This window comes from Triticum aestivum, chromosome 5A, assembly GCF_018294505.1.
Source record: "Triticum aestivum cultivar Chinese Spring chromosome 5A, IWGSC CS RefSeq v2.1, whole genome shotgun sequence".
In the NCBI taxonomy this organism is placed as follows: domain Eukaryota; kingdom Viridiplantae; phylum Streptophyta; class Magnoliopsida; order Poales; family Poaceae; genus Triticum; species Triticum aestivum.
Window position 1 is genome coordinate 687,189,502 of NC_057806.1, and position 25,386 is coordinate 687,214,887.

General features: G+C 44.4%; 1 protein-coding gene across 2 annotated transcripts; it reads left to right on the forward strand.

Moving 5' to 3' along the window:
- The first annotated feature begins 398 nt into the window (after positions 1-398).
- On the forward strand, positions 399-12,555 carry LOC123106001 (uncharacterized). Of its 2 annotated transcripts, XM_044528198.1 has the most exons (13): positions 399-1,026; positions 1,394-1,603; positions 1,699-1,971; positions 2,057-2,266; positions 3,773-4,036; positions 5,061-5,107; positions 5,821-5,977; positions 6,078-6,348; positions 6,439-6,661; positions 6,773-6,896; positions 9,243-9,455; positions 9,544-9,606; positions 12,209-12,555. In XM_044528198.1, the coding sequence occupies exons 1-13, from the start codon at positions 466-468 to the stop codon at positions 12,221-12,223; spliced, it is 2,631 nt and encodes an 876-aa protein (XP_044384133.1). In that variant the 5' UTR covers positions 399-465; the 3' UTR covers positions 12,224-12,555. The 2 variants fall into 2 exon arrangements, with proteins under 2 accessions (XP_044384133.1, XP_044384132.1); XM_044528197.1 differs by lacking the exon at positions 12,209-12,555 and having other exon boundaries at positions 9,544-10,283.
- Positions 12,556-25,386: the final 12,831 nt, after the last annotated feature.

The window sequence follows — 25,386 nt, forward strand, 5'->3', positions numbered from 1 at the left end:
CCCAGGCCGTCGGCATACCTCCAACTATGCCGACGGCCCCGCTGTCGGCATTGAAAGAACCGTCAGCATAATGGGTTATTCGGGTAGTGAGAGAGGGTGAGAGACAGTTCACCGCCGGCGACAACACGAAGGCACGCCATGGTCGCGATGGTCCAACGGGCGTTTGCCACTCCGTGTGCAAACAGCGTGTAGGGTTATGTGCGAGCTAGGCACACTGGAAATACAATGATTTGTGTTCCAAATACGCTCTATCAAAATCGTTCTCTCACGTGGGGGGACGAATCTTAAGTCAGACGTTCCGGCGATGCGCTAGGACCAGCGCTTCCCAATACCCTATTTTTATAATATATAAACAACAGTAACAGCGCAACACTAGGAGCAGGGGAGCACGAGCTAGCTATCGGGCTGGTCAAAGGTCAAGGGGAAACCTCTCGATCGGTGGTGTGGATCTGTAGACTAGCGCACATGGAGTTCACCGCAAGCATGGCCTCCACGGCGGCTGATGGTCGCCCGTGGCCGCCGCCGCTGCCAGCTGATCATCAGGCTGAGGAGGCCGCGGCGGCGGAGGTGGAGAAGGAGTGCATGTTCGTCAAGGTGGTCACGCCGAGCGACACGGGCAAGCAGAACCGGCTGGTGATCCCGAAGCAGCACGCCGAGAAGTACTTCCCGCTGGACGCCTCCTCCAACGACAACGGCCTCCTGCTCGACTTCGAGGACAGCGCAGGGAAGCCATGGCGCTTCCGCTACTCCTACTGGAACAGCAGCCAGAGCTACGTGATGACTAAGGGGTGGAGCCGCTTCGTCGGGGAGACGCTCCTCGAGGCCGGCGACACCGTCTTCTTCAGCCGCGGCGTCGGGGAGGCCGCCAGAGGCAGGCTCTTCATCGACTGGCGCCGCCGCCGCGGCCCCGACGTGGTCCTGTCGTCCCCGCACCACCGAGGCTTCACCCTCCTCTCCGTGGGGAGCGATGGGTTCGCATATCCCCACCCAAACCTAGAAGGCGATAGTGTAAAGGAGATAGATAAGGTGAGGTTACTGCTTGACATAGTTTTTTCTTTCTCTTTGTACATAAAAACACTTGTTTTACCTTTTGCCTATCTTAATCTTAATGAATAGGTGCAGAGCCCTGACATAAAAAAAAAGACAGTTGTGTTAGCAGAAACTTAACGCTATGTTGAGCTCTGCATATTAATCAATCATGAAATTTTTAGCCAAATATCCAACCAATCAAATTGAAAAGTAGAATATACTCCCTCTGTAAAGAAATATAAGGGCGTTTAGATACAGAGGAAGTACTTAGTCAAAGTCAATCAAAACATGATTTAGTCCTTGTATTTATTCTTAATTTTTGTTTCTCCTTGTAATGTTATGCTTCGCTAATGCGTTTCCTTAGGCATATATTACGAAGATAGGGCCATGGGGTGGAAACAGAGGCATCTTTAATGACATCAAAGCGTCACCACTGCGTCTGAATAGCGTCACAATCCGTAGTGGAGAGGTCATATATTCACTTGCATTTTCGTACAGCGATAACTATGGAAAGCAGCACCATGCAGGTCCATGGGGGGGTTGTAAAGACTTCTCTTATGGCAGCTTTGACACGGTGTGTAAATGTAACTCAAGTTATGCTTTCATGGAAGAAATCTACCTCCGTGTACATATAGCTAAGCTGATAATCATATTTTTCTCCTCTTGTAGATTCAACTAGGACCCTCGGAGTTCCTGACCGAAGTTTCGGGAACAATTGCTTTCTCTGCCCAATATTCTTCCAACGTTATAACATCTGTTATGTTTACCACCACTGGTCGTCAGTATGGACCTTTTGGAGGAGGAGTAGGAATTCCTTTTCACAGTCCAGTGATGAGCAATGGTAGCATCGTTGGCTTCTTCGCCCATGCTGAGTGGGTGGTTGAGTCAATTGGTCTTTATGTGAACTCTGAGAGTAAACTTTGGGAACCAATGAAAGGACAGGTGCCAAATAGCTTCAATTGTCTGTTTTTACTGTTCTTTTCACATTCCCAGTCTTCTGACGTTTCATTAACCGGATTGTACTCAGGACTCGGTTACAAAAATTGGGCCATGGGGCAGTGATACAGGGAGGCCTAATGACGTGGATGTGTTACCTCGTCGTCTGATAAGTGTGGTAGTTCATAATAGTACTGTAATCAATTCACTTACGTTTGCATACATTGACTGGGATGGGCAACAGCAGACCGCTGGTCCGTGGGGTTGGACGCCTGAGCCATTCGACGGGAAAATTGACACGGTGAGTACAGGTCTTACTCCTGTGGGTTTTGTATGTATGAATTGATTCTCACACTATCTATAATTGCTGAAGGGTAATCCTTCGGTTCCAAAGCCGATGACATCTTTTACCGGGTACAGTCTTCAGCCTGCGACATTAACTATTACTTTCTCCGTCTCATAATATGAGCTCTTTTACGGTACCCCTAAATAAATGTGAGCCATTCATCCATCTTAATCTAACGGCTAAACTTACATGGTACTCCAATATAAGCCTAGGGAGTGCCACCACAAAAGAATTAGGAGTACCTTGATGTTAGGGGTAAAACCATGATCAATGGGCGATTTATTTATTTCTCAATGTTATTATTAATTACTATAGAAATACTAAATAGAATGAGATGCCAATTTACTAAAACTTGCTCGTAAGGTTGTGAACGCATACTTCAAACATAATTTTCTAATGAACCCTAATCCCGAATCAATGTCATTGGTAAAAAGTGAAATCCCAAAACATATAGGATGATCATGTGTGGCGGGGCATGATGATCGCATGGTCATCACCACCGAGGTGATTAGGAGTATGCCACAGCAGTTCACGATCCAGATTCTGCACACCCGTGATGAGCATGTCAATGGCCGCCGCCAATGGCTGCGGCTACGCGAATTTGTCAGGGATGACTCTGCCGTACGGGGTACTTGCCCATCACGGGTATATGGGGAGGAGCGCAGTTCTCCAACAGCGTCATAGTTCAATTAATCTGTAATTAACAGGAATTCACCGGATGGCTACTAATATTTCTTGGTTAAATTGTTCAAATCGATACATCTCACGAGGGTGCAGCGATGAGGAGAACAAAGTCTCCAGCCGCTACCACGAAGGTGAAACAAACAATGCGATCGCGGCGGCCTGATGCGGTTGATTCAGTTGGAATAAAAATCAGAACTAATTAGCCAAGAGAAAATGTCTAACATACCCCTATAGATGGATGGTTGGATTTATCTGGTACTCCCATCTCTCACTCGGGAGTACCAGGGTACCGTAAAAACAGCCCATAATATATATCGCTTGTAATAACTTCTTATATTATGAGAAAGCGTGAGTACTTGTTATACTAAAGCGGAGGATACTATATAAAGTGCTTGACATTGGAAAATATAGTGATGTTGTTATAAACTACTTGACATTGAAAAATATAGTGATGTTGTTTTACCTCAGTACCAATGTAAATACTGCATCCTTTCATATTGTGGTCAAAGTGAGACGGTTAAGTTTATATATGGTTGAACGAACTTCCAGCCCTTTCAGAATATGTCCTTCCTCATGATGATATGATTGCTTTATGATTTGAGTAATTATATGACTAGCATTTTAGTGCAGGTGATGTACATTCAACTCGAGTTAAACAGGGTTCATGTTGAGAAAATAGGGCAGCATACATGCATGTGTGTCGTTTCTGTTTATCGATGTTCTAATTATCACTTTATACAAATACCTATGATGGCACTGAGCTTTCTTCACCTGTAGATTATTCTTGGGCGGTCAGAGTTTTTGACTGCAGTTTCTGGAACACTTGGTCGTAACTCCGGATATTCAGATGTTGTAACATCACTTTACTTTGTCACCAATACTGGTGGCTATGGACCATACGGAAAAGGAGGGGGAACTCGTTTCAGAAGTTCGCTGCAGGGCAATGGTAGTATAGTTGGCTTCTTTGTCAATGTTAGCGGAGACGAGATTGACGCAATTGGTGTCTATTTTAGCCCAGAGATGGAGGCATGCAAAGAGAAGGTACCAATATACTTCCCCTGAATTCTTTGCAACTGCCGTCAGAGTTTTTGATTCAAGTTTCTGGAACACTTGGTCGGTACTATGTTTTGGCCATCAGGCCGAGAAAACTGGACGTGCATGTCGGCTTACTCCTTTTTTGAAATTTCCTACTAGATCACTGAATAAGAAGATAACGCCTTGATCCAGATACGTCCATTTTTTCCCCTGTCTATAGACAGTTTTTGTTGTTAGTATAAAACCTTTAGGTTAACATCTAGGATCTTGATCTCTTAATTAGAACATAAAAAATACGTATGTGGACGATTAGGTACTAACAAGAATCATGATGAATCCGGTAGTGGCTAAAATACGTATGTCCATGGCTGCCTCACCAAAAAATACGTATGTCCATGGCTGCCTCACCTGTGCTAAAATATATAGGGAAACGTAGTGGTGCAGCACGATTTGCCGCCGGCACTGCCTTCACAGTTAGGATTAGGAGTGTCAGCCATGAGTTGTATCTTATCTTTCTAACAACCCCAAATGCCCTTTATATTGTTTTGGCACTCAAGACCCGGGATCGAAACCAATTTGGTGCCCCCAATCAGGGCACTTACGTGAGAATTTTGTTAGCTCCCCTTTTCTTTTTCAGTTTGTTATAACTAGAGATTAATTCCAACATTTGCTGCGTGAATAGAAGATTTGTTTTCAGCGATATTCAGATGTCTAGATTGAATTATTATTTTTATTGAGAAAATCCAGATTGAATCTTGAGAAGCCCAAATTGTATTAGAATTTTAGAACTTTATAGTAGCCTTACATTGAGGCCAAGCAGTTGTGAGAAAATTAACAGTCATGTAAAACGGTAGTTTGGTAATTGGTACATAGAGATTTTAGTTCGAAAGTAGTGGTATATAGGAATTTATGATGAAGTGGATTATTCTTTATATTTATTCAAAAGTTAAAGATGAGACTGATATGGTAGTTTGTCTCATGCTACAGAGAATTAAGCAAGAAACATTACCAAACATCTCTTTCTATGTAGGAGGAAGGAGGCGTCGGGATTTCACGCAGTATGGCTTGCAGAGAAAGGTAAGACTGACTCTCATGTCTATTCTCTGCTGCGTGTCTGTGCTAACTTTTTTTTTTGCAGGTAAAAAAAACATAGGCGATAAAAGTCACATTTCTTCTCTTACAAGTAGTAGAATTTCATCGATCCCCTCCTGACTGTTCGGGCTTGAATCATGATTTCACCCAATGCATTTTGTTGGAAAGATTATACAAGAGCAATTTATACTAGATCTTTGAGTACTCTCTGGTTTTCAACCATAGTGTTAACACACATGATGAAAAGCATAGTTTATTAGAGAAAAGGCTTTTAAGCCCAGCTTGCTTAGCACTGTGAAGGAGACGGAGGATTTACAATAGAAAATCATTCCAGCGGACAGTCAAACTTAAACCAAACACTCTGCATCTCCCTCCTTCCATGAGGGCTTATTTGCACAGTTCAAGCTTTGTTAGACAAGTAATAATACAGCTATTAGTCACAACATATGCTATGAACATAAGTACTAAAACATGAGCTATTAAGTACTCCTTCCGTTCCATAATTCTTGTCGTGGCTTTAGTTACCATGACAAGAATTATGGAAAGGAGGGAGTATTATTAATCACAACGTATGCTTCAGTGTATGAACTAAGAACTGAGGCAAATCTCAGTAATTACCCTATATCACTGAACAATATGCGTTTAGAAAGCAACTTAATTTCTCTAGGTCTGAATATGGAAGTGCATGCTGTAATCAGGGTGGAGATGGAATCAGCCTCAAATGTCCTGGAGCATATAGTACTTGACCGAAGCGCGGAGCCGACTAATCTGCCGTTAGCACTTTTAAAACACATCACTGAGGATTTCAATGATAAGCGACAAATTGGCTGTGGTGGATTCGGAATCGTTTACAAGGTAAGTAAATTCTAAAATCCCCAATCGTAAAGGCTTTTTCAGAGCAGAACTGAACTTGGTCCCGAGACTCTTGATTGTGCTAACAAGACAAGTTAAACAGGGCGATCTTCAAAACAGTAGTGTTGCTGTTAAAAGGATTTTAAACTGCCATACATTCAACGATGAATCATTTAATCGTGAGACTACTTCTCTAATCAGTGTAAAACACAAAAATATAGTACGGTTTCTGGGCTACTGTGCCAATACAGAGAATAAAGCAATGAAACATTCAGAATCAGGAGAACCTTCGAAGTATATTTTTGCCGAGATGAGGGAAAGATTACTCTGTTTCGAGTATATCAGTAATGGAAGCCTTGACAGATATCTTACTGGTATGACAATGCATGTGGTGTGATGAAGTTCCTTTCCTTATTTGATTTACCTTTCCATTTCCTCAATTTTACTCTGTTTAACTTATGTAGACGAACTAAGGGGACTTGAATGGCATACGCGCTACCAGATAATTCGAGGAATCTGTGATGGTTTGGTTTATCTTCACACGGAAAAGGGTATTGTTCATAGGGACATGAAACCTGAGAATATACTGCTTGATGATCTTATGATACCAAAAATTACAGATTTTGGTATATCAAAACTCCTTGATGGAGCAACACACGCTGTCACTAGTGACCCCACAGGATCACGGTAAGCTTGCATGCAGAGAACTCAATTCTCTGTTCATGTGCACCCAATTAAAACGTTTTCGCTTCATCCAACACCAAAGATAATATAATTGAACACTGTGCTTTCATGCAGTGGATATTGTGCTCCGGAATTCATAGCTCGTGGTGAGGTGTCAATCAGGTCAGACATATACAGCCTGGGCGTTATAATCAAAGAGCTCGTGACTGGATGTAAGGATGAACCTGATATTCAAAATGTAAGAATATTCAACCCATAGTTTAAGTTTGTTATGTTATTTTCTTTTCCAAATACTTTGCATATAATCGTAATGGAACCCACATCTTGCTATATTCATATAATTTTTCAATAAAAGACGTTTTTATTAACTCAAAATGTAGCATCAATCGAATACAAAGTATGATGAGCAACACCTAGCCTCTGCATAACTAAGATGCACATGGCCAAACATCAACTGTGATGAAAGATGATTAAAGAAAACATATCAGCGACAGTAGTGTTATAGGACAAACACTATGCCTATGTCGAAGGAGGTGGTGGACCGATCCGGAGATTATGTTGTCACCCATGTTAGGCAAAAACCTTCCCGGCAACCCGCTTCAACACACCGTCTTGAACAACGGTTGGTACTCTACTTGGTGTAGCGTAGACCACATACGAAGCGAATGTGTAATGGATGTGTAATGGAAATGAAATGTAAAGGAGTACATAACCACGAAAGTTTACATTAATGTACTAGATCAAATTTTAAACAATGAAAATGTTATACACATGTACTGAAATCAAGTATAGCAAGCTCTGGAGGCATTCCCTGCGATTTTTTTTCGAAAAGGGGGTTTACCCCAGCCTCTGCATCAGAAAGATGCATACGGCTCATATTATTAAAAAGGAAATCCAGCAACAAAGTCTCCAAGTATCGAAGTGCGAAAATAAACAAAAGCTCATAAGAGCTAAAGCCCAAAGCCACAACCGGCTGGCAAATAAAATAGGAGCACTACATGCCTATTCTATTACATGACCGCCATCCAAACCGGTTGAAAATATCCCGAGCTACTATCTCCCATCGGGTAGACGTAGTAACCAAACGCTCCCTGGCCTCCGTCCGAGTGAGTAGCGACCACATACGGATGAACGTCGTGGCCCTGAAGATAACCTGCAAGAAATGAATGTTTGTTGATCTGTTAAAAACTAAATCATTTCTGCAGTTCCATACTGCCCAAAATAAAGCACAAACACCAACACGAATGTGTCTCGCAGTATCGGAATCAACCCCATCAAGCCATGTTCCAAATAACATGTTGATAGAGGTGGGCTGATTAATATTAAACGCAATATGAATCGACCGTCACCGAATCTTAGCCAACAGACAATCAAGAAAGAGGTGTTTAATGTTTTCGTTATGATCGCAAAAACTACACCTAGAAGAACCCACCCAGTTGCGTTTTGCCAGGTTATCCTTAGTCAAAATGACTTGTTTATGCACAAACCATATAAACACTTTAATTCGTAAGGGAACCTTTACTTTCCAAACGTGTATCGAGGAAGGGATAACGCTAGAGTTAATGACATCCAGATACATGGATTTGACCGAGAACACACCGTTCTTAGTAAGTTTCCAATACAGCTGATGGCTGCTGGGACAGCTGGACTACCATTAAACGTCTCACAAGATGAAGCCAGGCCTCCCAACGATTTCCAACTAGCGTCCTCCGAAAACTAATATTGAGGGGAGTGGATTGTAAAACAGTTGCAACGTAGGCTTCTCTACGTCGAACAATGTTGTACAAAGTAGGATATTGAAGTGCAAGGGGGTCTTCCCAAGCCACGTATCCTCCCAAAACCTCGTAGTAGCTCCATTCCCGATAATAAATTTTGTCTTGTTGAAAAAGAGTTGTTTAACTCTCATCAAACCCTTCCAAAAAGGTGAGTCAGAAGGCCTCACATTCACCTGGGCCAAGGTTTTAGCATAAAGATACTTATTACGCAGAATCTGTGCCCAAGTAGTCTACGTCTCAGACGAAAATTTAAATAGCCACTTGCTAAGGAGACATATGTTTTTGACTTCCAGATTTTCAATGCCTAGACCTCCTTGGTCCTTCGGCCTACAGATTATATCCCACTTAGCAAGCCTATACTTTCGTTTAAGCTCATCACTCTGCCAAAAGAATCGAGATCGGTAGAAGTCTAACCTTTTCCTGACACCCACCGGAACCTTTTCCTGCGATTACCATTACTAATTGTTGTGGCTGATGTGTACCGCAGTGTCAGCCACTCTTTTTTCTTCTTTTGTAATAATTTGAGTGTGCGCATCAGCGATGTCTTGAATAGCTCTTAGATTGTGTTGGTGCAGAGATCGGGTGCAATTTATATCTCCTTGATATTGAAATATTCCTTTCATAAAAAAACTCAAAAGTTTTTGTTTTGTGAAATTTACGTAGGGATTACCTTGATATTTGAGATCCAGTTGATGTTATTCTTCTTTTCTTGAAATCATGTTGATATTTTTCAGTTGCTTGCGCAAAACTTGCATTTTGTTTGGAAAAATATTACAGGGTCATTATAAATCGCCTTTGTGAAATGATAGGTACTTAGAAGGTGGAGGTACAGATGGAATAAATCAGCGAACTATCCACCATTTGGATACCAACAGGTAAGTAAATGCATTGAAATAGCGTTAAGGTGCTTGTCAGACTCCCCAAAGAAGAGGCCTAAAATATCAGATATAGTCAGTATGCTTAATACAATGGAAAGTCCGAATGAGCACATTACCAATCTTGGTAACTCTCCAGCTGGCCCGGTATGCTCGTATGCTCTAAAATTCTTATTACTGCATGACATTGTTAGCTTAGAAAGTACTAATGGAAGTGCCAAATCTTTTCATGCAGATAAGCGCTTACCCATGGGAGCTACTTGAGTTTGACTTGCTCGAGCTGAATTTCCCGTTCGAGGTAAACAAGCAGATACCATGCTCACTTCAGCTAACTAACATAACTGATGATTACGTTGCCTTTGATATTGAAATGATGGGCATACTACGGTATTGCATTAAACCGGAGAAACGTGTTGTGCCACCACGATCAATGTGCAATGTCATGGTAACACTGCAACCACATGAGAGGGTGCCGCATGCTATGGTGTGCAAGGATGAGTTGTTCATTCTGCAGTGTGCCGCCGTGAGTGAGGGTCTCACGGCCGAGGATATCATTGAAGACATGTTAAACAAGAAGTCGGGTAAAGAAGTCGATAAGGTGACGTTGAAGGTTGTTATTTTGCCCCTCGCCATCGACTAAGGAACCCAAAGTGTTTGTTGTATGCAGTTCTGGCAACATGGTTTGCCGAGATGGGTTCAACGTGCTTAGGATGTAATACATGGTATCTCCAAGGCAATAATCGACACCGTTTCTCGAAAGAGAATATAATTGTGCACCAAACAAAATTCAAGATGTGCAACCTCTTTTCGGGACAAAAGGGCTTATCAAAAGATCCTTGGTAAATTTGAGACCATTCCTGCAATTTCATGGCTTTGGAACTCATGTTGTCCGCTAAGACACAAGATCTTTTTCTGGTTATTTCTATATAACAGGCTCAACATCAAGGAAATGCTTCAGAGAAAGGTTCTTGTTTTCATCCAGCATTTTACATGTGGCATGTGTGGCCAAAGAGCTCTTGAGACCCGAGATCACCTCTTTTTACCATCGCCAATTTACTCAAAGTTGATGGCAGCACATTTACCCAAACTGGCATCCTATTTCTGGCAACATTCAGGAGAAGCTTGATGATCTCAATGTTAGGTTGATCTCCACCGCGTGGGCCCAACGGCCCACCGGGCCCTTAGATCCGCGCCCTGATCGGGACGCTCAACCCACTATGGTTGATGGGCCCCTGTGACCCACTCTATATTAACAGAGGTGGGGGTCGGGGCACGCGATACGACGTTCACCGCTACCACAAACCCCACCGATATTCCCTACCGATCTAGGGTTAGCGCGGTGCTCACGGGAAGTTCCACCACCGCCGTCATCCACTCTCTGTCATCACCGGCCACCGTCACCATGGCCGGCACCGGGAGTTCCTCGTCTGGACAAGCAGAAGGTAGGTTTACCGGATGATCTAGCCTACCCCGATCCAAAGAATCTATCAATGGTATCAGAGCCAGATTTGGTCTAGATTTTCGGTACAGAAAAGAAAAGTTTCATCCCTTCCCAAAGAACCCTAGAAGGGCAGAGAAAAGAAAACAAAAGAATAACAAAGTTTTCACCGGAGAAGGGCCTCGGGCCTTCGCCGGCAAAGTGCACCGCCGTCAGGCCGCGCCTGTTCCTCTCGATCCCGTCGCGCATCGGCAAGCCGAGGCGACAGGGACGAAGAACCTACCCCGAAAGGGGCAAAGAGCACAGCAGCCACGCCATTCGACGGCGGCGCGCTTCTGCTAAGGGAAACGCGTCACCGGCGAAGGGGAGGCAACAGCGCCACCGTCGTCGAAAGGGAGCAAAGCTGGCTGCAGTTGTTTCTCTCTCTCTCTCTCTCTCTCTCTCTCTCTGTCAAAGGTGGCGCAAGGGGAGCAGAGGAGGGCTCGACCTCGCATCAAAGAGGAGAAAAAGGGTGCTCGCGCGGCGCCGTGGCGACACCGTCGCCGGCGGTCGGTGGGGCCCTAACCCGCTGCCAATCGGCGTCTCTCCGTCATAGGAGGCGATTTAGAAAGGAATTGAGAAAGAGGAAGGAAGAGGAGGCGCACGGCGCGGTGGCTTCCGCCGCAGCCGCCGGCGACCGGACAGGGCAGCCGGGGCGCAGCCCCGTGCTCACGCCAGCGGGAGCGGAGAGAGCGAGAGCGGCGCGTGCGAGAGAGAATAACCCTAGGGTTCGATCGGGGCGACCGGGCGCCGGTTTTGATCCAGCTAGAACTGCGGATGACCGTCGGATCGCGATGGATGCCCCAGATCTAAACCCTAGAGAGGCACGGGCCTTCTGGGCTGAAAGTGGACTAGGCCGACGGCAGAGTCGGGCACGCTGGCGCTGGGCCGAGGCTACAGCCACAGATGGAACGCAGGCCAGGCCATGGGCTGGCTCTTTTCGCTGCAGGCCGCGCGCATTGGGCTCTGCTGCAGTTAATTTTGTTTTTTCAGAGAATAGAAAATTTTCTGAAAAGAAATGTTCATGAATTTTATAAAGAAAATTAAAAAGTTCGTAATTTTTTATTCTGTCAAAGAAAAAGTTTCTGTAAAGAGTAAAAGTGTGTGGATTTTTATTCATGATTTTCCGCTTAAATAATTAATGTTGTTTTACAAAGAAAATAAAAGTTTATATAGTATTAAGTTTTAAAAGAGCATGTTAAAGTGATTATTAAAATGAATATGATTATGTTATTTTTTATGACCAACGTTGTTTAATAACATGATCATGTTTTACTATTGAAATTTAAAGGTGCATTTATTTCTAATTTTTTCCCAACGGTAATATAGATTTAATTGCATAGACAATTATATGTTTAATTTGACCAACGTTAGATTAATGCATATGATTGTTATATTGATGTCACTTAAATTGTGATTTCAGGAGGCTTTCACTTGATGAGTTGCCTAAAAGATGTTCCGACACTCAGAGGTGACAATCACACTGAGTGGAGGAAGAAAGTTGAACTGGCATTTGTTTGTGCTGATCTGGACTGGGTTCTGGATGAACCACAGCCGGTCAGACCTACAGAGCCAGTAAGAGAGACCACTGATGACGATGCTGCGTGGACTAAAAAGAGGGGGGATTATGCTCCTTTGGAGATGTCCTACATCATATAACAAAAAGTGGGTCAATGCAAACAAAAAAATGCATGGCCTTTATAAAGAATACAATTGAGAGCACCATTGTGGGCTCCATTGCACTGTGCACTTCCGTAGGGGGGTTGCTTATAAAGATAAAGAGCCAGTTCACTGGCTCTTCAAATATATATGCCACCCAGGTGTTAAAACAACTAGTGACAGAACACTACACAGGTGGTGGAATAAGAGAGCACATCCTCAGGATGAGCAATATGGCAGCAAAGCTAAAGCCCATGGATGAGGATCTGGAGATCAAACCAAAGCTCCTGGTCCACCTGGTCATGGCTTCACTGCCAAAGGAGTTTGAAACTTTTGTTGTGAACTACAATATGTCACCTGGAACATGAGACATTGAAAAGACAATAGCAATGTGTGTCCAAGAAGAGGACAGACTAAAAGCCTCACATGGTGGTACACTCAACTATGTGAAGGGTCACAAGAAAAAGAACTACAATCAAAACGACAAAAGTTCTCCTTCAAAGCCACAAGGAAAAGCTCCCTATCAGCATTAGCGTCAGCAATAGCCTTTCCCAGTGGACAAATACACTTGTCTCCACTGCAAGCAGACTGGGCATTACAAGAAAGCAAGGTTGTCAGAATCGCGATTTTGAATCGGATCGGAGCTCTGATGGTAGGATCGCAAATCATAGAATCTTCACTATCAGGATCGTAGAAACGTAGATTCTATGAACTAAAATCGTAGAATCATAGGGGTTGGTTTGGATCGTGAAGTCGTAGAATCGTATAACAGGATCGCGATTCTGACAACCTTGCAAGAAAGACTGCCCTGTTTGGCTGAAGTCCTTAATGGCAAAGCAAGGTAATGATAACCCACAAGTATAGGGGATCCCAACAGTTTTCGAGGGTAGAGTATTCAACCCAAATTTATTGATTCGACACAAGGGGAGCCAAAGAATATTCTCAAGTATTAGCAGCTGAGTTGTCAATTCAACCACACCTAGAAACTTAATATCTGCAGCAAAGTATTTAGTAGCAAAGTAATATGGTAGTAGTGGTAACGGTAGCAAAAGGTAATGATAATAGAAGTAATGTTTTTGGTATTTTGTAGTGATTGTAACAATAGCAACGGAAAAGTAAATAAGCGGAGAACAATATATGGAAAGCTCGTAGGCAATGGATCGGTGATAGAGAACTATGCCGGATGTGGTTCATCATGTAACAGTCATAACCTAGGGTGACACAGAACTAGCTCCAATTCATCAATGTAATGTAGGCATGTATTCTGAATATAGTCATACGTGCTTATGGAAAAGAACTTGCATGACATCTTTTGTCCTACCCTCCCATGGCAGGGGGGTCCTAGTGGAAACTAAGGGATATTAAGGCCTCCTTTTAATAGAGTACCGGACCAAAGCATTAACACATAGTGAATACATGAACTCCTCAAACTACGGTCATCACCGGGAGTGGTCCCGATTATTGTCACTTCGGGGTTGCCGGATCATAACACATAGTAGGTGACTATAGACTTGCAAGATAGGATCAAGAACTCACATATATTCATGAAAAATAATAGGTTCAGATCTGAAATCATGGCACTTGGGCCCTAGTGACAAGCATTAAGCATAGCAAAGTCATAGCAACATCAATCTCAGAACATAGTGGATACTAGGGATCAAACCCTAACAAAACTAACTTGATTACATGATAAATCTCATCCAACCCATCACCGTCCAGCAAGCCTACGATGGAATTACTCAAGCACGGCGGTGAGCATCATGAAATTGGTGATGGAGGAAGGTTGATGATGACGACGGCAACGGATTCCCCTCTCTGGATCCCCGAACGGATTCCAGATCAGCCCTCCCGAGAGGTTTTAGGGCTTGGCGGCAGCTCCGTATCGTAAAACGCAATGAATCCTTCTCCTTGATTTTTTTCTCCCCGAAAGTGAATATATAGAGTTGGAGTTGAGGTCGGAGGAGCTCCAGGGGCCCACGAGGTAGGGGGGCACGCCCAGGGGGGCAAGCGCGCCCCCACCCTCGTGGCTAGGGTGTGGGCCCCCTGGCATTGATCTTTTGCCAGTATTTTTTATTATTTCCAAAAAGACGCTCCATGGAGTTTCAGGTCATTCCGAGAACTTTTGTTTCTGCACATAAATAACACCATGGCAATTCTGCTGAAAACAACGTTAGTCCGGGTTAGTTCCATTCAAATCATGCAAGTTAGAGTCCAAAACAAGGGCAAAAGTGTTTGGAAAAGTAGATATGACGGAGACGTATCAACTCCCCCAAGCTTAACCTTTGCTTGTCCTCAAGCAATTCAGTTGACAAACTGAAAGTGATAAAGAATAACTTTTACAAACTTTGTTTGCTCTTGTTGTTGTAAATATGTAAAGCCAGCATTCAAGTTTTCAGCAAATATTATGAACTAACCATATTCACAATAACACTTAGGTCTCATGTTTACTCATATTGAAAGTGCAACTATCCCTAGGTGGTTTTGGTAATTCATAGCAACATATAGCTCATTGAGCTAATGCTATTCCAAGATGATTATTTCAGGAAAGCTCAATGATTGGCATGGCATGGATGTGAAAGTGGAACCCTCAAAATGCTAAGGACAAAGGATTGGCTCAAGCTCAAAAGCTCAAGACTCTTCATTTTATATTTTAGTGATCCAAGATCACATTGAGTCTTTAGGAAAAGCCAATACTATCAAGGAGGGATGAGGTGTTGCTTAATGAGCCTCTTGCTTCATGTGCTTAGTGATATGCTCCAAAACCCTCAACTACTTTCCCATATTCACATATGACCTAAACCCTAAGCCAAACTCGGTCCTACCGATTCTCTCTATCCGGCGCCACCGAGTTTCACTTTTCATAAGCCACTGCCAAACCCTAGCAAATCGGTTCTACCGATAGGGATCTCGGTCTCACCGAGATGGGATTGCAAACTCTCTGTTTCCCTTTCGTAACTTTTCGGTCTCACCGAAAGAGCGAATCGGTCCCATCGAGATTGCAATGTAAATTCAGTGTTTCCTTTTTGTAACTTTTCGGTCTCACGGAAAGAGCAAATCGGTCCCACCGAGTTTGCCTGACCAACTCTCTGGTTAGCTAATTACCAAAATCGGTCTCACCGAGTTTGTGTAATCAGTCTCACCGAAATTACGTTATGCCCAAACCCTAACCATATCGGTCCTACCGAGTTGCATGTCAGTCCCACCGAAAATCTCTAACGGTCACTAGGTTTACCTTTTCGGTCCGACCGAGTTTGTTGATTCGGTCCCACCGAGATTGGAAAACTATGTGTAACAGTTGTGAAAGTGCGTTATATCGACTAGAGGGGGGGTGAATAGGAAAGTCTTCAAAACGTGGGAGTTATGAAGACAACAACGAAGATTTTGCCTATTACTATGCAGCGGAAGTTAGATTACACTAGGCAAGCCATGGTCAAGTATTCAATAGAGTGAAAGCACAAAGACAAACAGCTGTAGTGTAATAAGGATCAGGTAGGAAGAAGTTATGAAGCCAAACAGATCATACATTCACGTTGTGAAGACAAAAGATAGAGCAAGCATGCAATGGCTTCACAATGAGTAACAGTAAGAAAAAGGAAGTGAAGATGAAACCGGTGACTCGTTGAAGACAATGATGTGTTGGACCAGTTCCAGTTGCTGTGACAACTGTACGTTTGGTTGGAGCGGCTAGGTATTTAAACATTAGGACACACAGTCCCGGACACCCAGTCCTGAACACGCAGCTTAGGACACCAAGTCCTCACCGTATTCTCCTTGAGCTAAGGTCACATAGTCCTCGCCCAATCACTCTGGTAAGTCTTCAAGGTAGACTCCCAAACCTTCACAGACTTCGTTCACTGGCAATCCACAATGTCTCTTGGATGCTCTGAACGCGACGCCTAACCGTCTGGAGGATTCACAGTCCTCAAGTGTAATAAGTCTTCAGATCACACAGATAAGAAGACTTAAGTGATGCCCAATGTTCTCTGGCTCTGGGTGGTTAGGGCTTTTCTCCTCGCTAGGAATTTTCTCTCAAAGGCTTCGAGGCGGGTTGCTCTCAAACGACAAAAGCCGTGCACTGAAATCTGAGCAGCCCACCGTTTATGGTTGTAGGGGGTGGGCTATTTATAGCCACTTGGCAACCCGACCTGATTTGTCCGAAATGACCCTGGGTCACTAAGGAACTGACATGTGTCTCAACGGTCAGATTTCAAGCTCTCATGGCAACTTTACTTGGGCTACAAGCAAAGCTGACTTGTCCGGCTCTGGACAAGATTCGCTCTCATTGTCTTCACTCGAAGACATCGGTTTTTGGTTTAGGCATCACTTCAGTCATTCTGACTGGTTCTCCTGGACCCCACTTAACAGTACGGTGGTTCCTATGACTCAACACAAAAGAAAAAGAACTACGCAAGATCTAAGTCTTCGAGCTCCATAGGCTTCATAACGTGTCTTATTTTGTCATAGTCTTCAATGTGAATATCTTCATATACCACCTTTGACTTCAATGTCTTCATACATTTTTAGGGGTCATCTCTGGTAGTAAAACCGAATCAATGAGGGACTTCTACCTGTGTTATCCTGCAATTCTCACAAACACATTAGTCCCTCAACTAGGTTTGTCGTCAATTCTCCAAAACCAACTAGGGGTGGCACTAGATGCACTTACAATCTCCCCCTTTTTGGTGATTGATGACAAACTAGTTGAAGTTTTCAACGGGGAATATAGTCTATGAAATTGTAAATGATAAGGAATTGTCTTCATAAGTTGCAAGGGCTCCCCCTGAAGATGTGCATATAAGTTAATTTGCTTTTGGAATGCAAATGCACATGGCAGGTTGTACTTGGAGATCCACTTCAGCTTATGATGACAATCCACTATGCATGTGAAAGTATATGAAGATAATGACATGCATAATGGAAGATGGACGTCTGTAGAATGAGCTAAGTGCGGAATTTATCGTCGCACATGCGGAATTTATCTTCGCAAAACAGGGTGGCAAACAAGTAGCAGACGACCATCTGGTTTAAGTGTTACAACTCATAAGAACCAAATGAAACAAAAACGAGAGTTGTAAGCACGAAGCAAAATATAGCAAAACATAAGGCACCCGCCCATATGGACCCGCTTGAAGACTATCAACCCATATGCTTCTCCCCCTTTTGTCAGCAAGGACCAAAAAGGTTTGAAGACATAGAGTGTCTACTCGTTCCCAGGAGCAGCAGGGTTGTTGGAAGTGTTTGGCGGTGCAGAAGAGCTTGGAGCTGCTGAAGCAGGTGGCGGTGATGTAGCATCGTCTTCTTCATCAATGATTCTGGCAGTGACTGTGGCAGCAGATGAAGAAAACTCAGAGTCTTCAAGTGATGGTGTGTTGCGCATCACAGCCCTTCTAGGAGGTGTGGTGTCAAACTTGAATCGCTCAGTGAAGCCATCCTCTTCAAGTTCAGCTTCAGTACACATCATTGATAGTCCTTTCCATGTACGATGACAGGTTTCATGAGTGACGAAAGCATTCTTGGTGGCAAGATTTCGAAGACGATTAACATCCACCAAGAGGCTTTTCATCTAACGCTTTAGCCAGTCGTGATGCCTATCTTGTTTTTGATGAAGGGCCACAAGAAGCTCTCGGTCATTGAGAACACGAGCGCGGTTCTTGGGTCTTGAAGCAGTTGCACTATTAGTGGCTTCAGTTGAAGCAGGGTGTGGCGCATGTGTAGTGCCAGCCAAAGGATACACCCTGGAGATAGCTTCAACACCTTCATCATTGTGAGTGAAGCTCTGGTGTTCTGCATTCTGAAGACTCAAAAGTTGCTTGACAGGCTCAGGATATATAGCTTCGGCAGAGGTATCCACATCTGGCAAGAAGATCCGATGGTTGCGGGCTGAAGGCTGATATGAGATCGCAGAGTGAAGCTTGATCAGTCTCATTACCCAAGGAGCATAGAACTTTAAACCAAACAGATCTGAGCCTGATGCAGCGAGTTGGCGTATGAAGAAATCCTGTGCGTTGAAGCATTTGCCATGAAGGATATAGAATATCATAGTCTTCATTGCACCCTCAATCTTGGCATTTGGAGAGTGCCCTTTAATAGGCCAGAGAGTCCGCCGGATAATGTGATAGATTGTTCTGGGCAGGTACTCAAAGTCTTCAATGAAGAACTCTATTGGATAAGGAGCATCGAGAGGCAGTGGCTTCATCATGGAGAGCATCTGACTCATATTTGGTTCAGGCCTCTGGAATATGCTCTCAATAGCTTCAGTGTGTAGTGGACAACCTTCCTCGAAGAGTTCGCCAGGAGTGGGCAGGTCGGTGAGCTCAATGATATCGAATGCATTGGCTTCGTGATGGACATTGCTGGTCATCCACTCCAGGGCCCAAGTCTTCGGATCTCTATTGTATCCCTTGATGTGTAGGGTGGCATAGAATTGCAACAGAAGCTCTTCATTCCAGTGCTCTTCATCAGTTATAAACTGCAGCAGACCCACTTGCTTGAAGCAATCCAGCGCTTCCTCTAAACAGGGCAGACCAGCAATAGCTTCAACATCAAGGCGCTTGTGCGGGAAGATGCGACCTTGGTTGTATAGGATGCATGAATAGTAGCTGCGCTGAGGGTAGCTCCAGAACCTATCTGATGAAATCCTGTCCCTTGAATAGGGGTTCTTGGAGCTGTTGAAGAACGTATTGTCTGCCTTGAAGCTATTGATGTCGAAGGAGCCAGGTGCTGATGCAGGACCTGGGAACCTTGGCAGCCTTGGGACTGGCTTCTGGACATGAGGCTTGTGCTCAACATGATAATCGAATTGAGGACCAGCAGCAGACTCAGGAACAGAAGTGTCTGGATCAGTAGCTTCGCTGTCTGCTGAAGCTTTTGGTGGGGAGGGCTCCACATTGGCTTTAGTGTTGGTTGTGGCAGCCTCAATATTTTCAGCCTCCGCTTGACTAGCTGGAGGGTCAGTCACAAGCACGTTCTCCTGGAGAACTGCTTCTTGGTGGAGCATTGGAGTGGGCTCTTGTGGTGCTTCTTCTTTGGCTGATGCAGCCGGAATGTCTTCAGCATAGACTTGAGGCCTTGGACCTTTGCGAAGCCTGCGGAATGCAGACGACGCCTGTGGGGTTGGAGTGGGTTGGGCCTCATTGTCTTCTTCCTCTTGAGGGCAATCCGCCCATGACGCATCTTGTGCAATTGGCGTCAAAGGACGACCAATGCTGATGAGCTCGCTTTGTTCATACTGAGGAAGGGCTGCATCATCTTGTACATTGTCATGATGACCAATGTCTTCAGCAGCGATGGGGTCGGCTGTTGGAATGTCTTTAGCTTCAAGAGCCTCTGTGGAAGCAGGCTCATGAACCGTCAGTTGACGTTCTGTGTCAGGGTGAACCATAGAAATGGGTTCAACTATCAAGGGCTCTGTGGGAGCAGCCCGAGCTTTCTTGATCTTTCGCTTTTTCTGAGTGGGGGCAAAAGGAGAGGCTTCAGAGTGTTTCCTCTTCCTGGCTTCAGCCTCTGCAGTTCTTGTCTTCTTGAGCTCTGAAGCTGTTGACCGGCTCTTTGGCTTCGAGCCAGTCGTTGCAGTTGGGAAGACAAGCGGAACTGCTTCCTGCCTTGGTGCCTCCGGTTCAGCTGGAACAGTCTTCTTCTTTTTCTTTGCGGCCATCTTGGGGTCGATGCCAGGACGCCCAAGTGCCTTGCGCTTCTCAGCCTCATTATAGGCTTGCACACATCTGTCAGCCAGAGTCTTCATCCGCTCACGTGAGCCCTGAGCTTCTGCATGCTTCTTCACAAAGGCTTCCTTGAGCTCGTGCATCATTGTCTTGAAGTTCTTCACTTCCTGCACGCTGAGCTTGGCCATGTGCTTCTTGAACTGAGCCTTTTCATAGTCAATCTTCTGCTTCAGTTCAACAATGCGCTGGGCAATTGCAAGTTCTGAAGCAATGGCGCCTTGGAAGGCGACACTGAGGCCAATGGGCAGCTGCAGATCTTCAAAAATGATGTTTGGCGTGTCAAACCACTCGTCAATGAAGCTGTGGATGATGGCGACATCAAAGAGAGGCAGATTATTGAAGATTTCTGCTTCTTCTTTGCTCTTGATGAGCTGCTCAAGAGCGTCATCTGCAAGATCTTCATCACTTGATAGATCAATGGCTTCGCTGCGCAGGATGGCAGCAGCTGTGAGCTCTTTGCCAGTGTGAGACAGAGGCATCTTGGCCTTCTGGTGCCTTGAGACGCGTGATAAGTCTTCAGACTGCACACTGTCTTCAGGAGGTGCAGTCGCCAATGGCTTCGCCTTTGAGATTTTTGGTGAAGGGGCCCGCTTTGAAGCTTTTGGCTTCTTCAACTGTTTTGGCTTCGGCACTGCAGGCACTGCAGGCGCTTCATCAGACTCAATGTCAGCTGCAGGCTCATTCACTGCAGTCCCTTGAACCAAGATGTAGGTGATGAGGCCTTCAAGGTTGGCATACGGACCGATGACATTGGGCTCTGCTTCTCGTGTGCCATCTGCCCTTGGTGCTGAAGGACTAGGGTTGAAGTCTAACCCAAATTTCTTCTTGTTCTGCTTCGCTGAGTTTTGGGCAAACTGGAAGTTGCGCTTGAACAGATTGTCGTCACGACACCAGAGTAGTGACGACGGATGTGCATCATCAGGCTGTGGCCCACGAACCATGCATGGATAGAAGCTTTGGGCAATAGCTTCATCTCTGGACCTGGGTACAAGATTCTTGTATAAGATGTCTCCCCACGGTCTTTTTATGGCACTTTTCTTAGCATATTCTTGGGTTGTGAAGCGGTATTTGAACCATTGTTCTGCCCAATAGCGTCGAATCCATTGGATTCGGGTCTTGCGCTGACCATAATTCTCTTCAGGATCTGTTTTATACATTTCTGCCAGGTCATCAGGCAGATCTTTGGAAGTTCCTTCACGTCGCTGTCTGCCCCCCTTCCTTGCTGCTGCTTCTGAAGCCATAAACTTTAACTTGAAAGGCTTCAAAACTTTCAAAGGCTTCAAAGGCTTTCTTTTGCTGGACCAACAGGAACTGGCTTCAGGAGAATTTATGTGATGCTGTAGGAATTCTGCAAATGAATGCAGACTATGAGAACCGAAGGATTCTCCCACGGACATGTACCTGTGACAGCATTAAGGTGCGAGGGAAGGGGAAGAGGTCATATGCATTCTCAGAAGATTTTGAAGATAAATCAGTTTAGAAGACATTGACCTCATCGTGCGAAGACATTCACTCATAGATAAGAAGTTGGTTCCAGATTTGTACGAACCCACAGATCAGTACAAGTGAGGAATCTAACTACTTTGTGAAGCACAAGTGAATATACTAGGCATGTTATGAGATGCAGTTTGAGAGAGATCTAGTTTGTGTGAACAGAAACTACTTGTGGTAGAAAGTGACAGATCAATAGGATCAATGGTGCTGTAAAAAGGGAGTTTTATTTACCACACTAAGAACTGCTAGACGGAGTGGGAGATGAGGCCGAGCAGTTCACTCGTCCGTGCCCTAACTTGGCGAGGGAGGAGACCTACGGCAATGGCGGAGAGGACGATGTCCGTGGTCGGCGTGAAGACGGCGTCGAAGAGGTTGCGGCAGCGAAGCGCTTTGTCGCCGGCGTCGTCGAGAGCTAGCGGTGGCGCTAGGGTTCATGTGAGGGTCGAAGAAGAGATATTTACCGCTGTAAGTGTGTATTTATAGGCACAGGGGCGGCACTGTGCTATTACACAGGTGCCCCTGGCGATTCGCATTTGAGTAATACGTGGCCATCATGTGGTATTTTGGGGGCAGTTCCACATCCCACGCACGCCTGGATTGTTGGGTGGTCGTTCCTACTTCTCCAGGATTTCATGTGGATAAATGAGCATTGAAAACGGACTTAATGTTGTCTCTGTGTCTTCTGCTGACAAGGACGCAGAGAAGACATTCGACAGTTTCAATAGAATGCATATGACTTGGAGAGATAGAATTTGATATAGAGAGCATAGAGAGGTTAGGGTCCGATCACATTCACTTAGTTCAAAAGATTCAACAAGAAGACATAGCTATAAGTGAATGTTGTAGAGGACAGAACACTAGTATATATATATATATATATATATATATATATATATATAATCAACATAGTGAAGATAATCATGAAGACATGTTGAGTTGAAGCCAAACCAAATATGAAGACATTGCAAGGTAACGCCATGAGTGAAACACTTCAAAATAGAACGTTTGGTGGTGGCGTTACCCACCGTATAGGAAGTATTGGACCCAGACACGGCGCACAATTATCGTGGCGCTCCGAAGTCAAATTCCACATTAATGTATTCACACTTAGAATGTATGTCTTCATTGATTGAAGATATACTTTACTTCGTGTGTTTCACATCTAAGTCATCAATATGCATAAGGGTTAGGATGTGTGCCTGATCACAGGACATTTGAGGATTCCAGGATATTTAGCTCACACCGTAACTTGCAAAACCTCTTCTCATCCAAGGGCTTGGTGAAGATATCTGCCAATTGCTCTTCAGTGTGACGTGTATGATATCAATGTCTTCCTTCACAACATGATCTCTGAGAAAGTGATGACGAATTTCAATGTGCTTTGTCTTCGAGTGCTGAACTGGGTTGTTGGCAATCTTGATGGCGCTTTCGTTGTCGCAGTAAAGTGGTACTTGCTTCAGATGAATGCCATAGTCCTTGAGTGTTTGCTTCATCCACAGAAGCTAAGTGCAGCAAGATCCAGCAGCAATGTATTCAGATTCAGCAGTGGAGAGAGATACACAGTTCTGCTTCTTTGAAGACCAACATACAAGTGATCGTCCCAGAAAGTGACATGTGCCTGATGTAGACTTGCGATCAACTTTGTCACCAGCATAATCAGCATCCGAAAATCCAACCAAATCAAACTCTGAGCCCTTTGGATACCATAATCCTAGAGTTGGGGTGTGAGCCAAATATCGAAGAATTCGCTTCACAGCTAAGTGATGCGACTCCTTTGGTGCCGCTTGAAATCGAGCACACATGCAAACACTAAGCATAATATCTGGCCTAGATGCACATAAATAAAGCAAAGAACCAATCATGGAGCGGTATACCTTTTGATCGAACTCTTTACCATTGTCGTCAGGACCCAGATGATGTTTGGCTGGCATTGGTGTTGTGAAGCCTTTGCAGTCTTGCATACCGAACTTCTTCAGGCAATCTTTGAGATACTTCTCTTGAGATATGAAGATGCCATTGCGTTGTTGTCGTATTTGAAGACCAAGGAAGAACTTCAGCTCCCCCATCATGGACATCTGATATTGCTCTTGCATCATATATCCAAACTCTTCACTGTACTTCTGATTGGTGCAGCCGAAGATAATGTCATCCACATATATTTGGCACACAAACAGTTCACCATCATATGTCTTCGTGAAAAGAGTGGGATCTAGGGAACCAGGTATGAAGCCTTTGCTCTTCAGGAAGTATTTGAGTGTGTCATACCAGGCCCTAGGGGCTTGTTTGAGGCCATACAGTGCCTTGTTGAGCTTGTATACCATGTCAGGATGTTTTGGATTTTCAAAGCCAGGCGGTTGTGCAACATACACTTCTTCTTCAATCTTGCCATTGAGAAAGGCACTCTTCACATCCATTTGATATAGAAGTATGTTATGATGATTTGCATAGGCCAGCAGTATGCGTATGGCTTCAAGCCTAGCCACAGGAGCAAATGTTTCATCGAAGTCAATGCCTTCCACTTGAGTATATCCTTGAGCAACGAGACGAGCTTTGTTTCTGACAACTTGACCATGCTCATCTTGTTTGTTGCGGTATATCCATTTGGTGCCTATTATGTTGTGCTTCCGTGGATCAGGACGCTTAACCAGTTCCCATACATTATTCAGCTCAAACTGTTGAAGCTCTTCTTGCATAGCTTGAATCCATTCAGGTTCCATGAAGGCTTCTTCAACTTTCTTGGGTTCTGATATTGAGACGAATGCGAAGTGCCCACAGAAATTTGCTAGCTGAGTTTGCCCTTGAACGAGTGAGTGGACCAGGTGCATTGATGCTGTCAATTATTCTGTCAATCTGCACTTCATTGGCAACACGAGGATGTACAGGGCGAAGACTTTGCTCTTGCTGATCTGTGTTGTTGTTGGGAGGAATGTCTTCAGGCTGAGCATTGTCTTCATGTTGATCAGGTGCTGAGATGATAAGTTCTTCTTCAGGATGAGCTTCAGAAGGTATAATCTCTCCAGTTCCCATTAGCTTGATTGATTCACTAGCTGGAATCTCATCTAGCACATTTGGCAGTTGCTCTCTTTGTGAACCATTTGTCTCATCGAACCGCACATCCACTGTTTCAACCACTTTGTAATGAAAGAGATTGAAGACTCTGTAGGAGTGCGAATCCTTTCCATATCCAAGCATAAAACCCTCATGTGCTTTTGGTGCAAACTTTGAGGTGTGGTGTGGGTCCTTGATCCAGCACCTTGCGCCAAATACTCTGAAGTAACTAACATTTGGCTTCTTGCCAGTAAGGAGCTCATAAGATGTCTTGTTCAGAAGCTTGTGAAGATAAACACGATTGATTGTATGGCATGCAGTGTCAATGGCTTCAGTCCAGAATTTTCTTGGAGTCTTGTATTCATCTAGCATCGTTCTGGCCATCTCAATGAGTGTTCTGTTCTTGCGTTCGACGATGCCATTCTGCTGTGGCGTGTACGGAGCTGAGAATTCATGTGTGATGCCCAAGGTATCAAGATATGTATCAAGGCCAGTGTTCTTGAATTCAGTGCCATTGTCACTTCTGATGTGCTTTATCTTGGCGCCAAAATTGTTCATAGCACGATTGGCGAAGCGTCTGAAGACATCCTGCACTTCAGTCTTGTAAAGGATTATGTGCACCCAAGTATATCTAGAGTAATCATCAACAATGACGAAGCCATAGAGGCAAGCAGTAGTA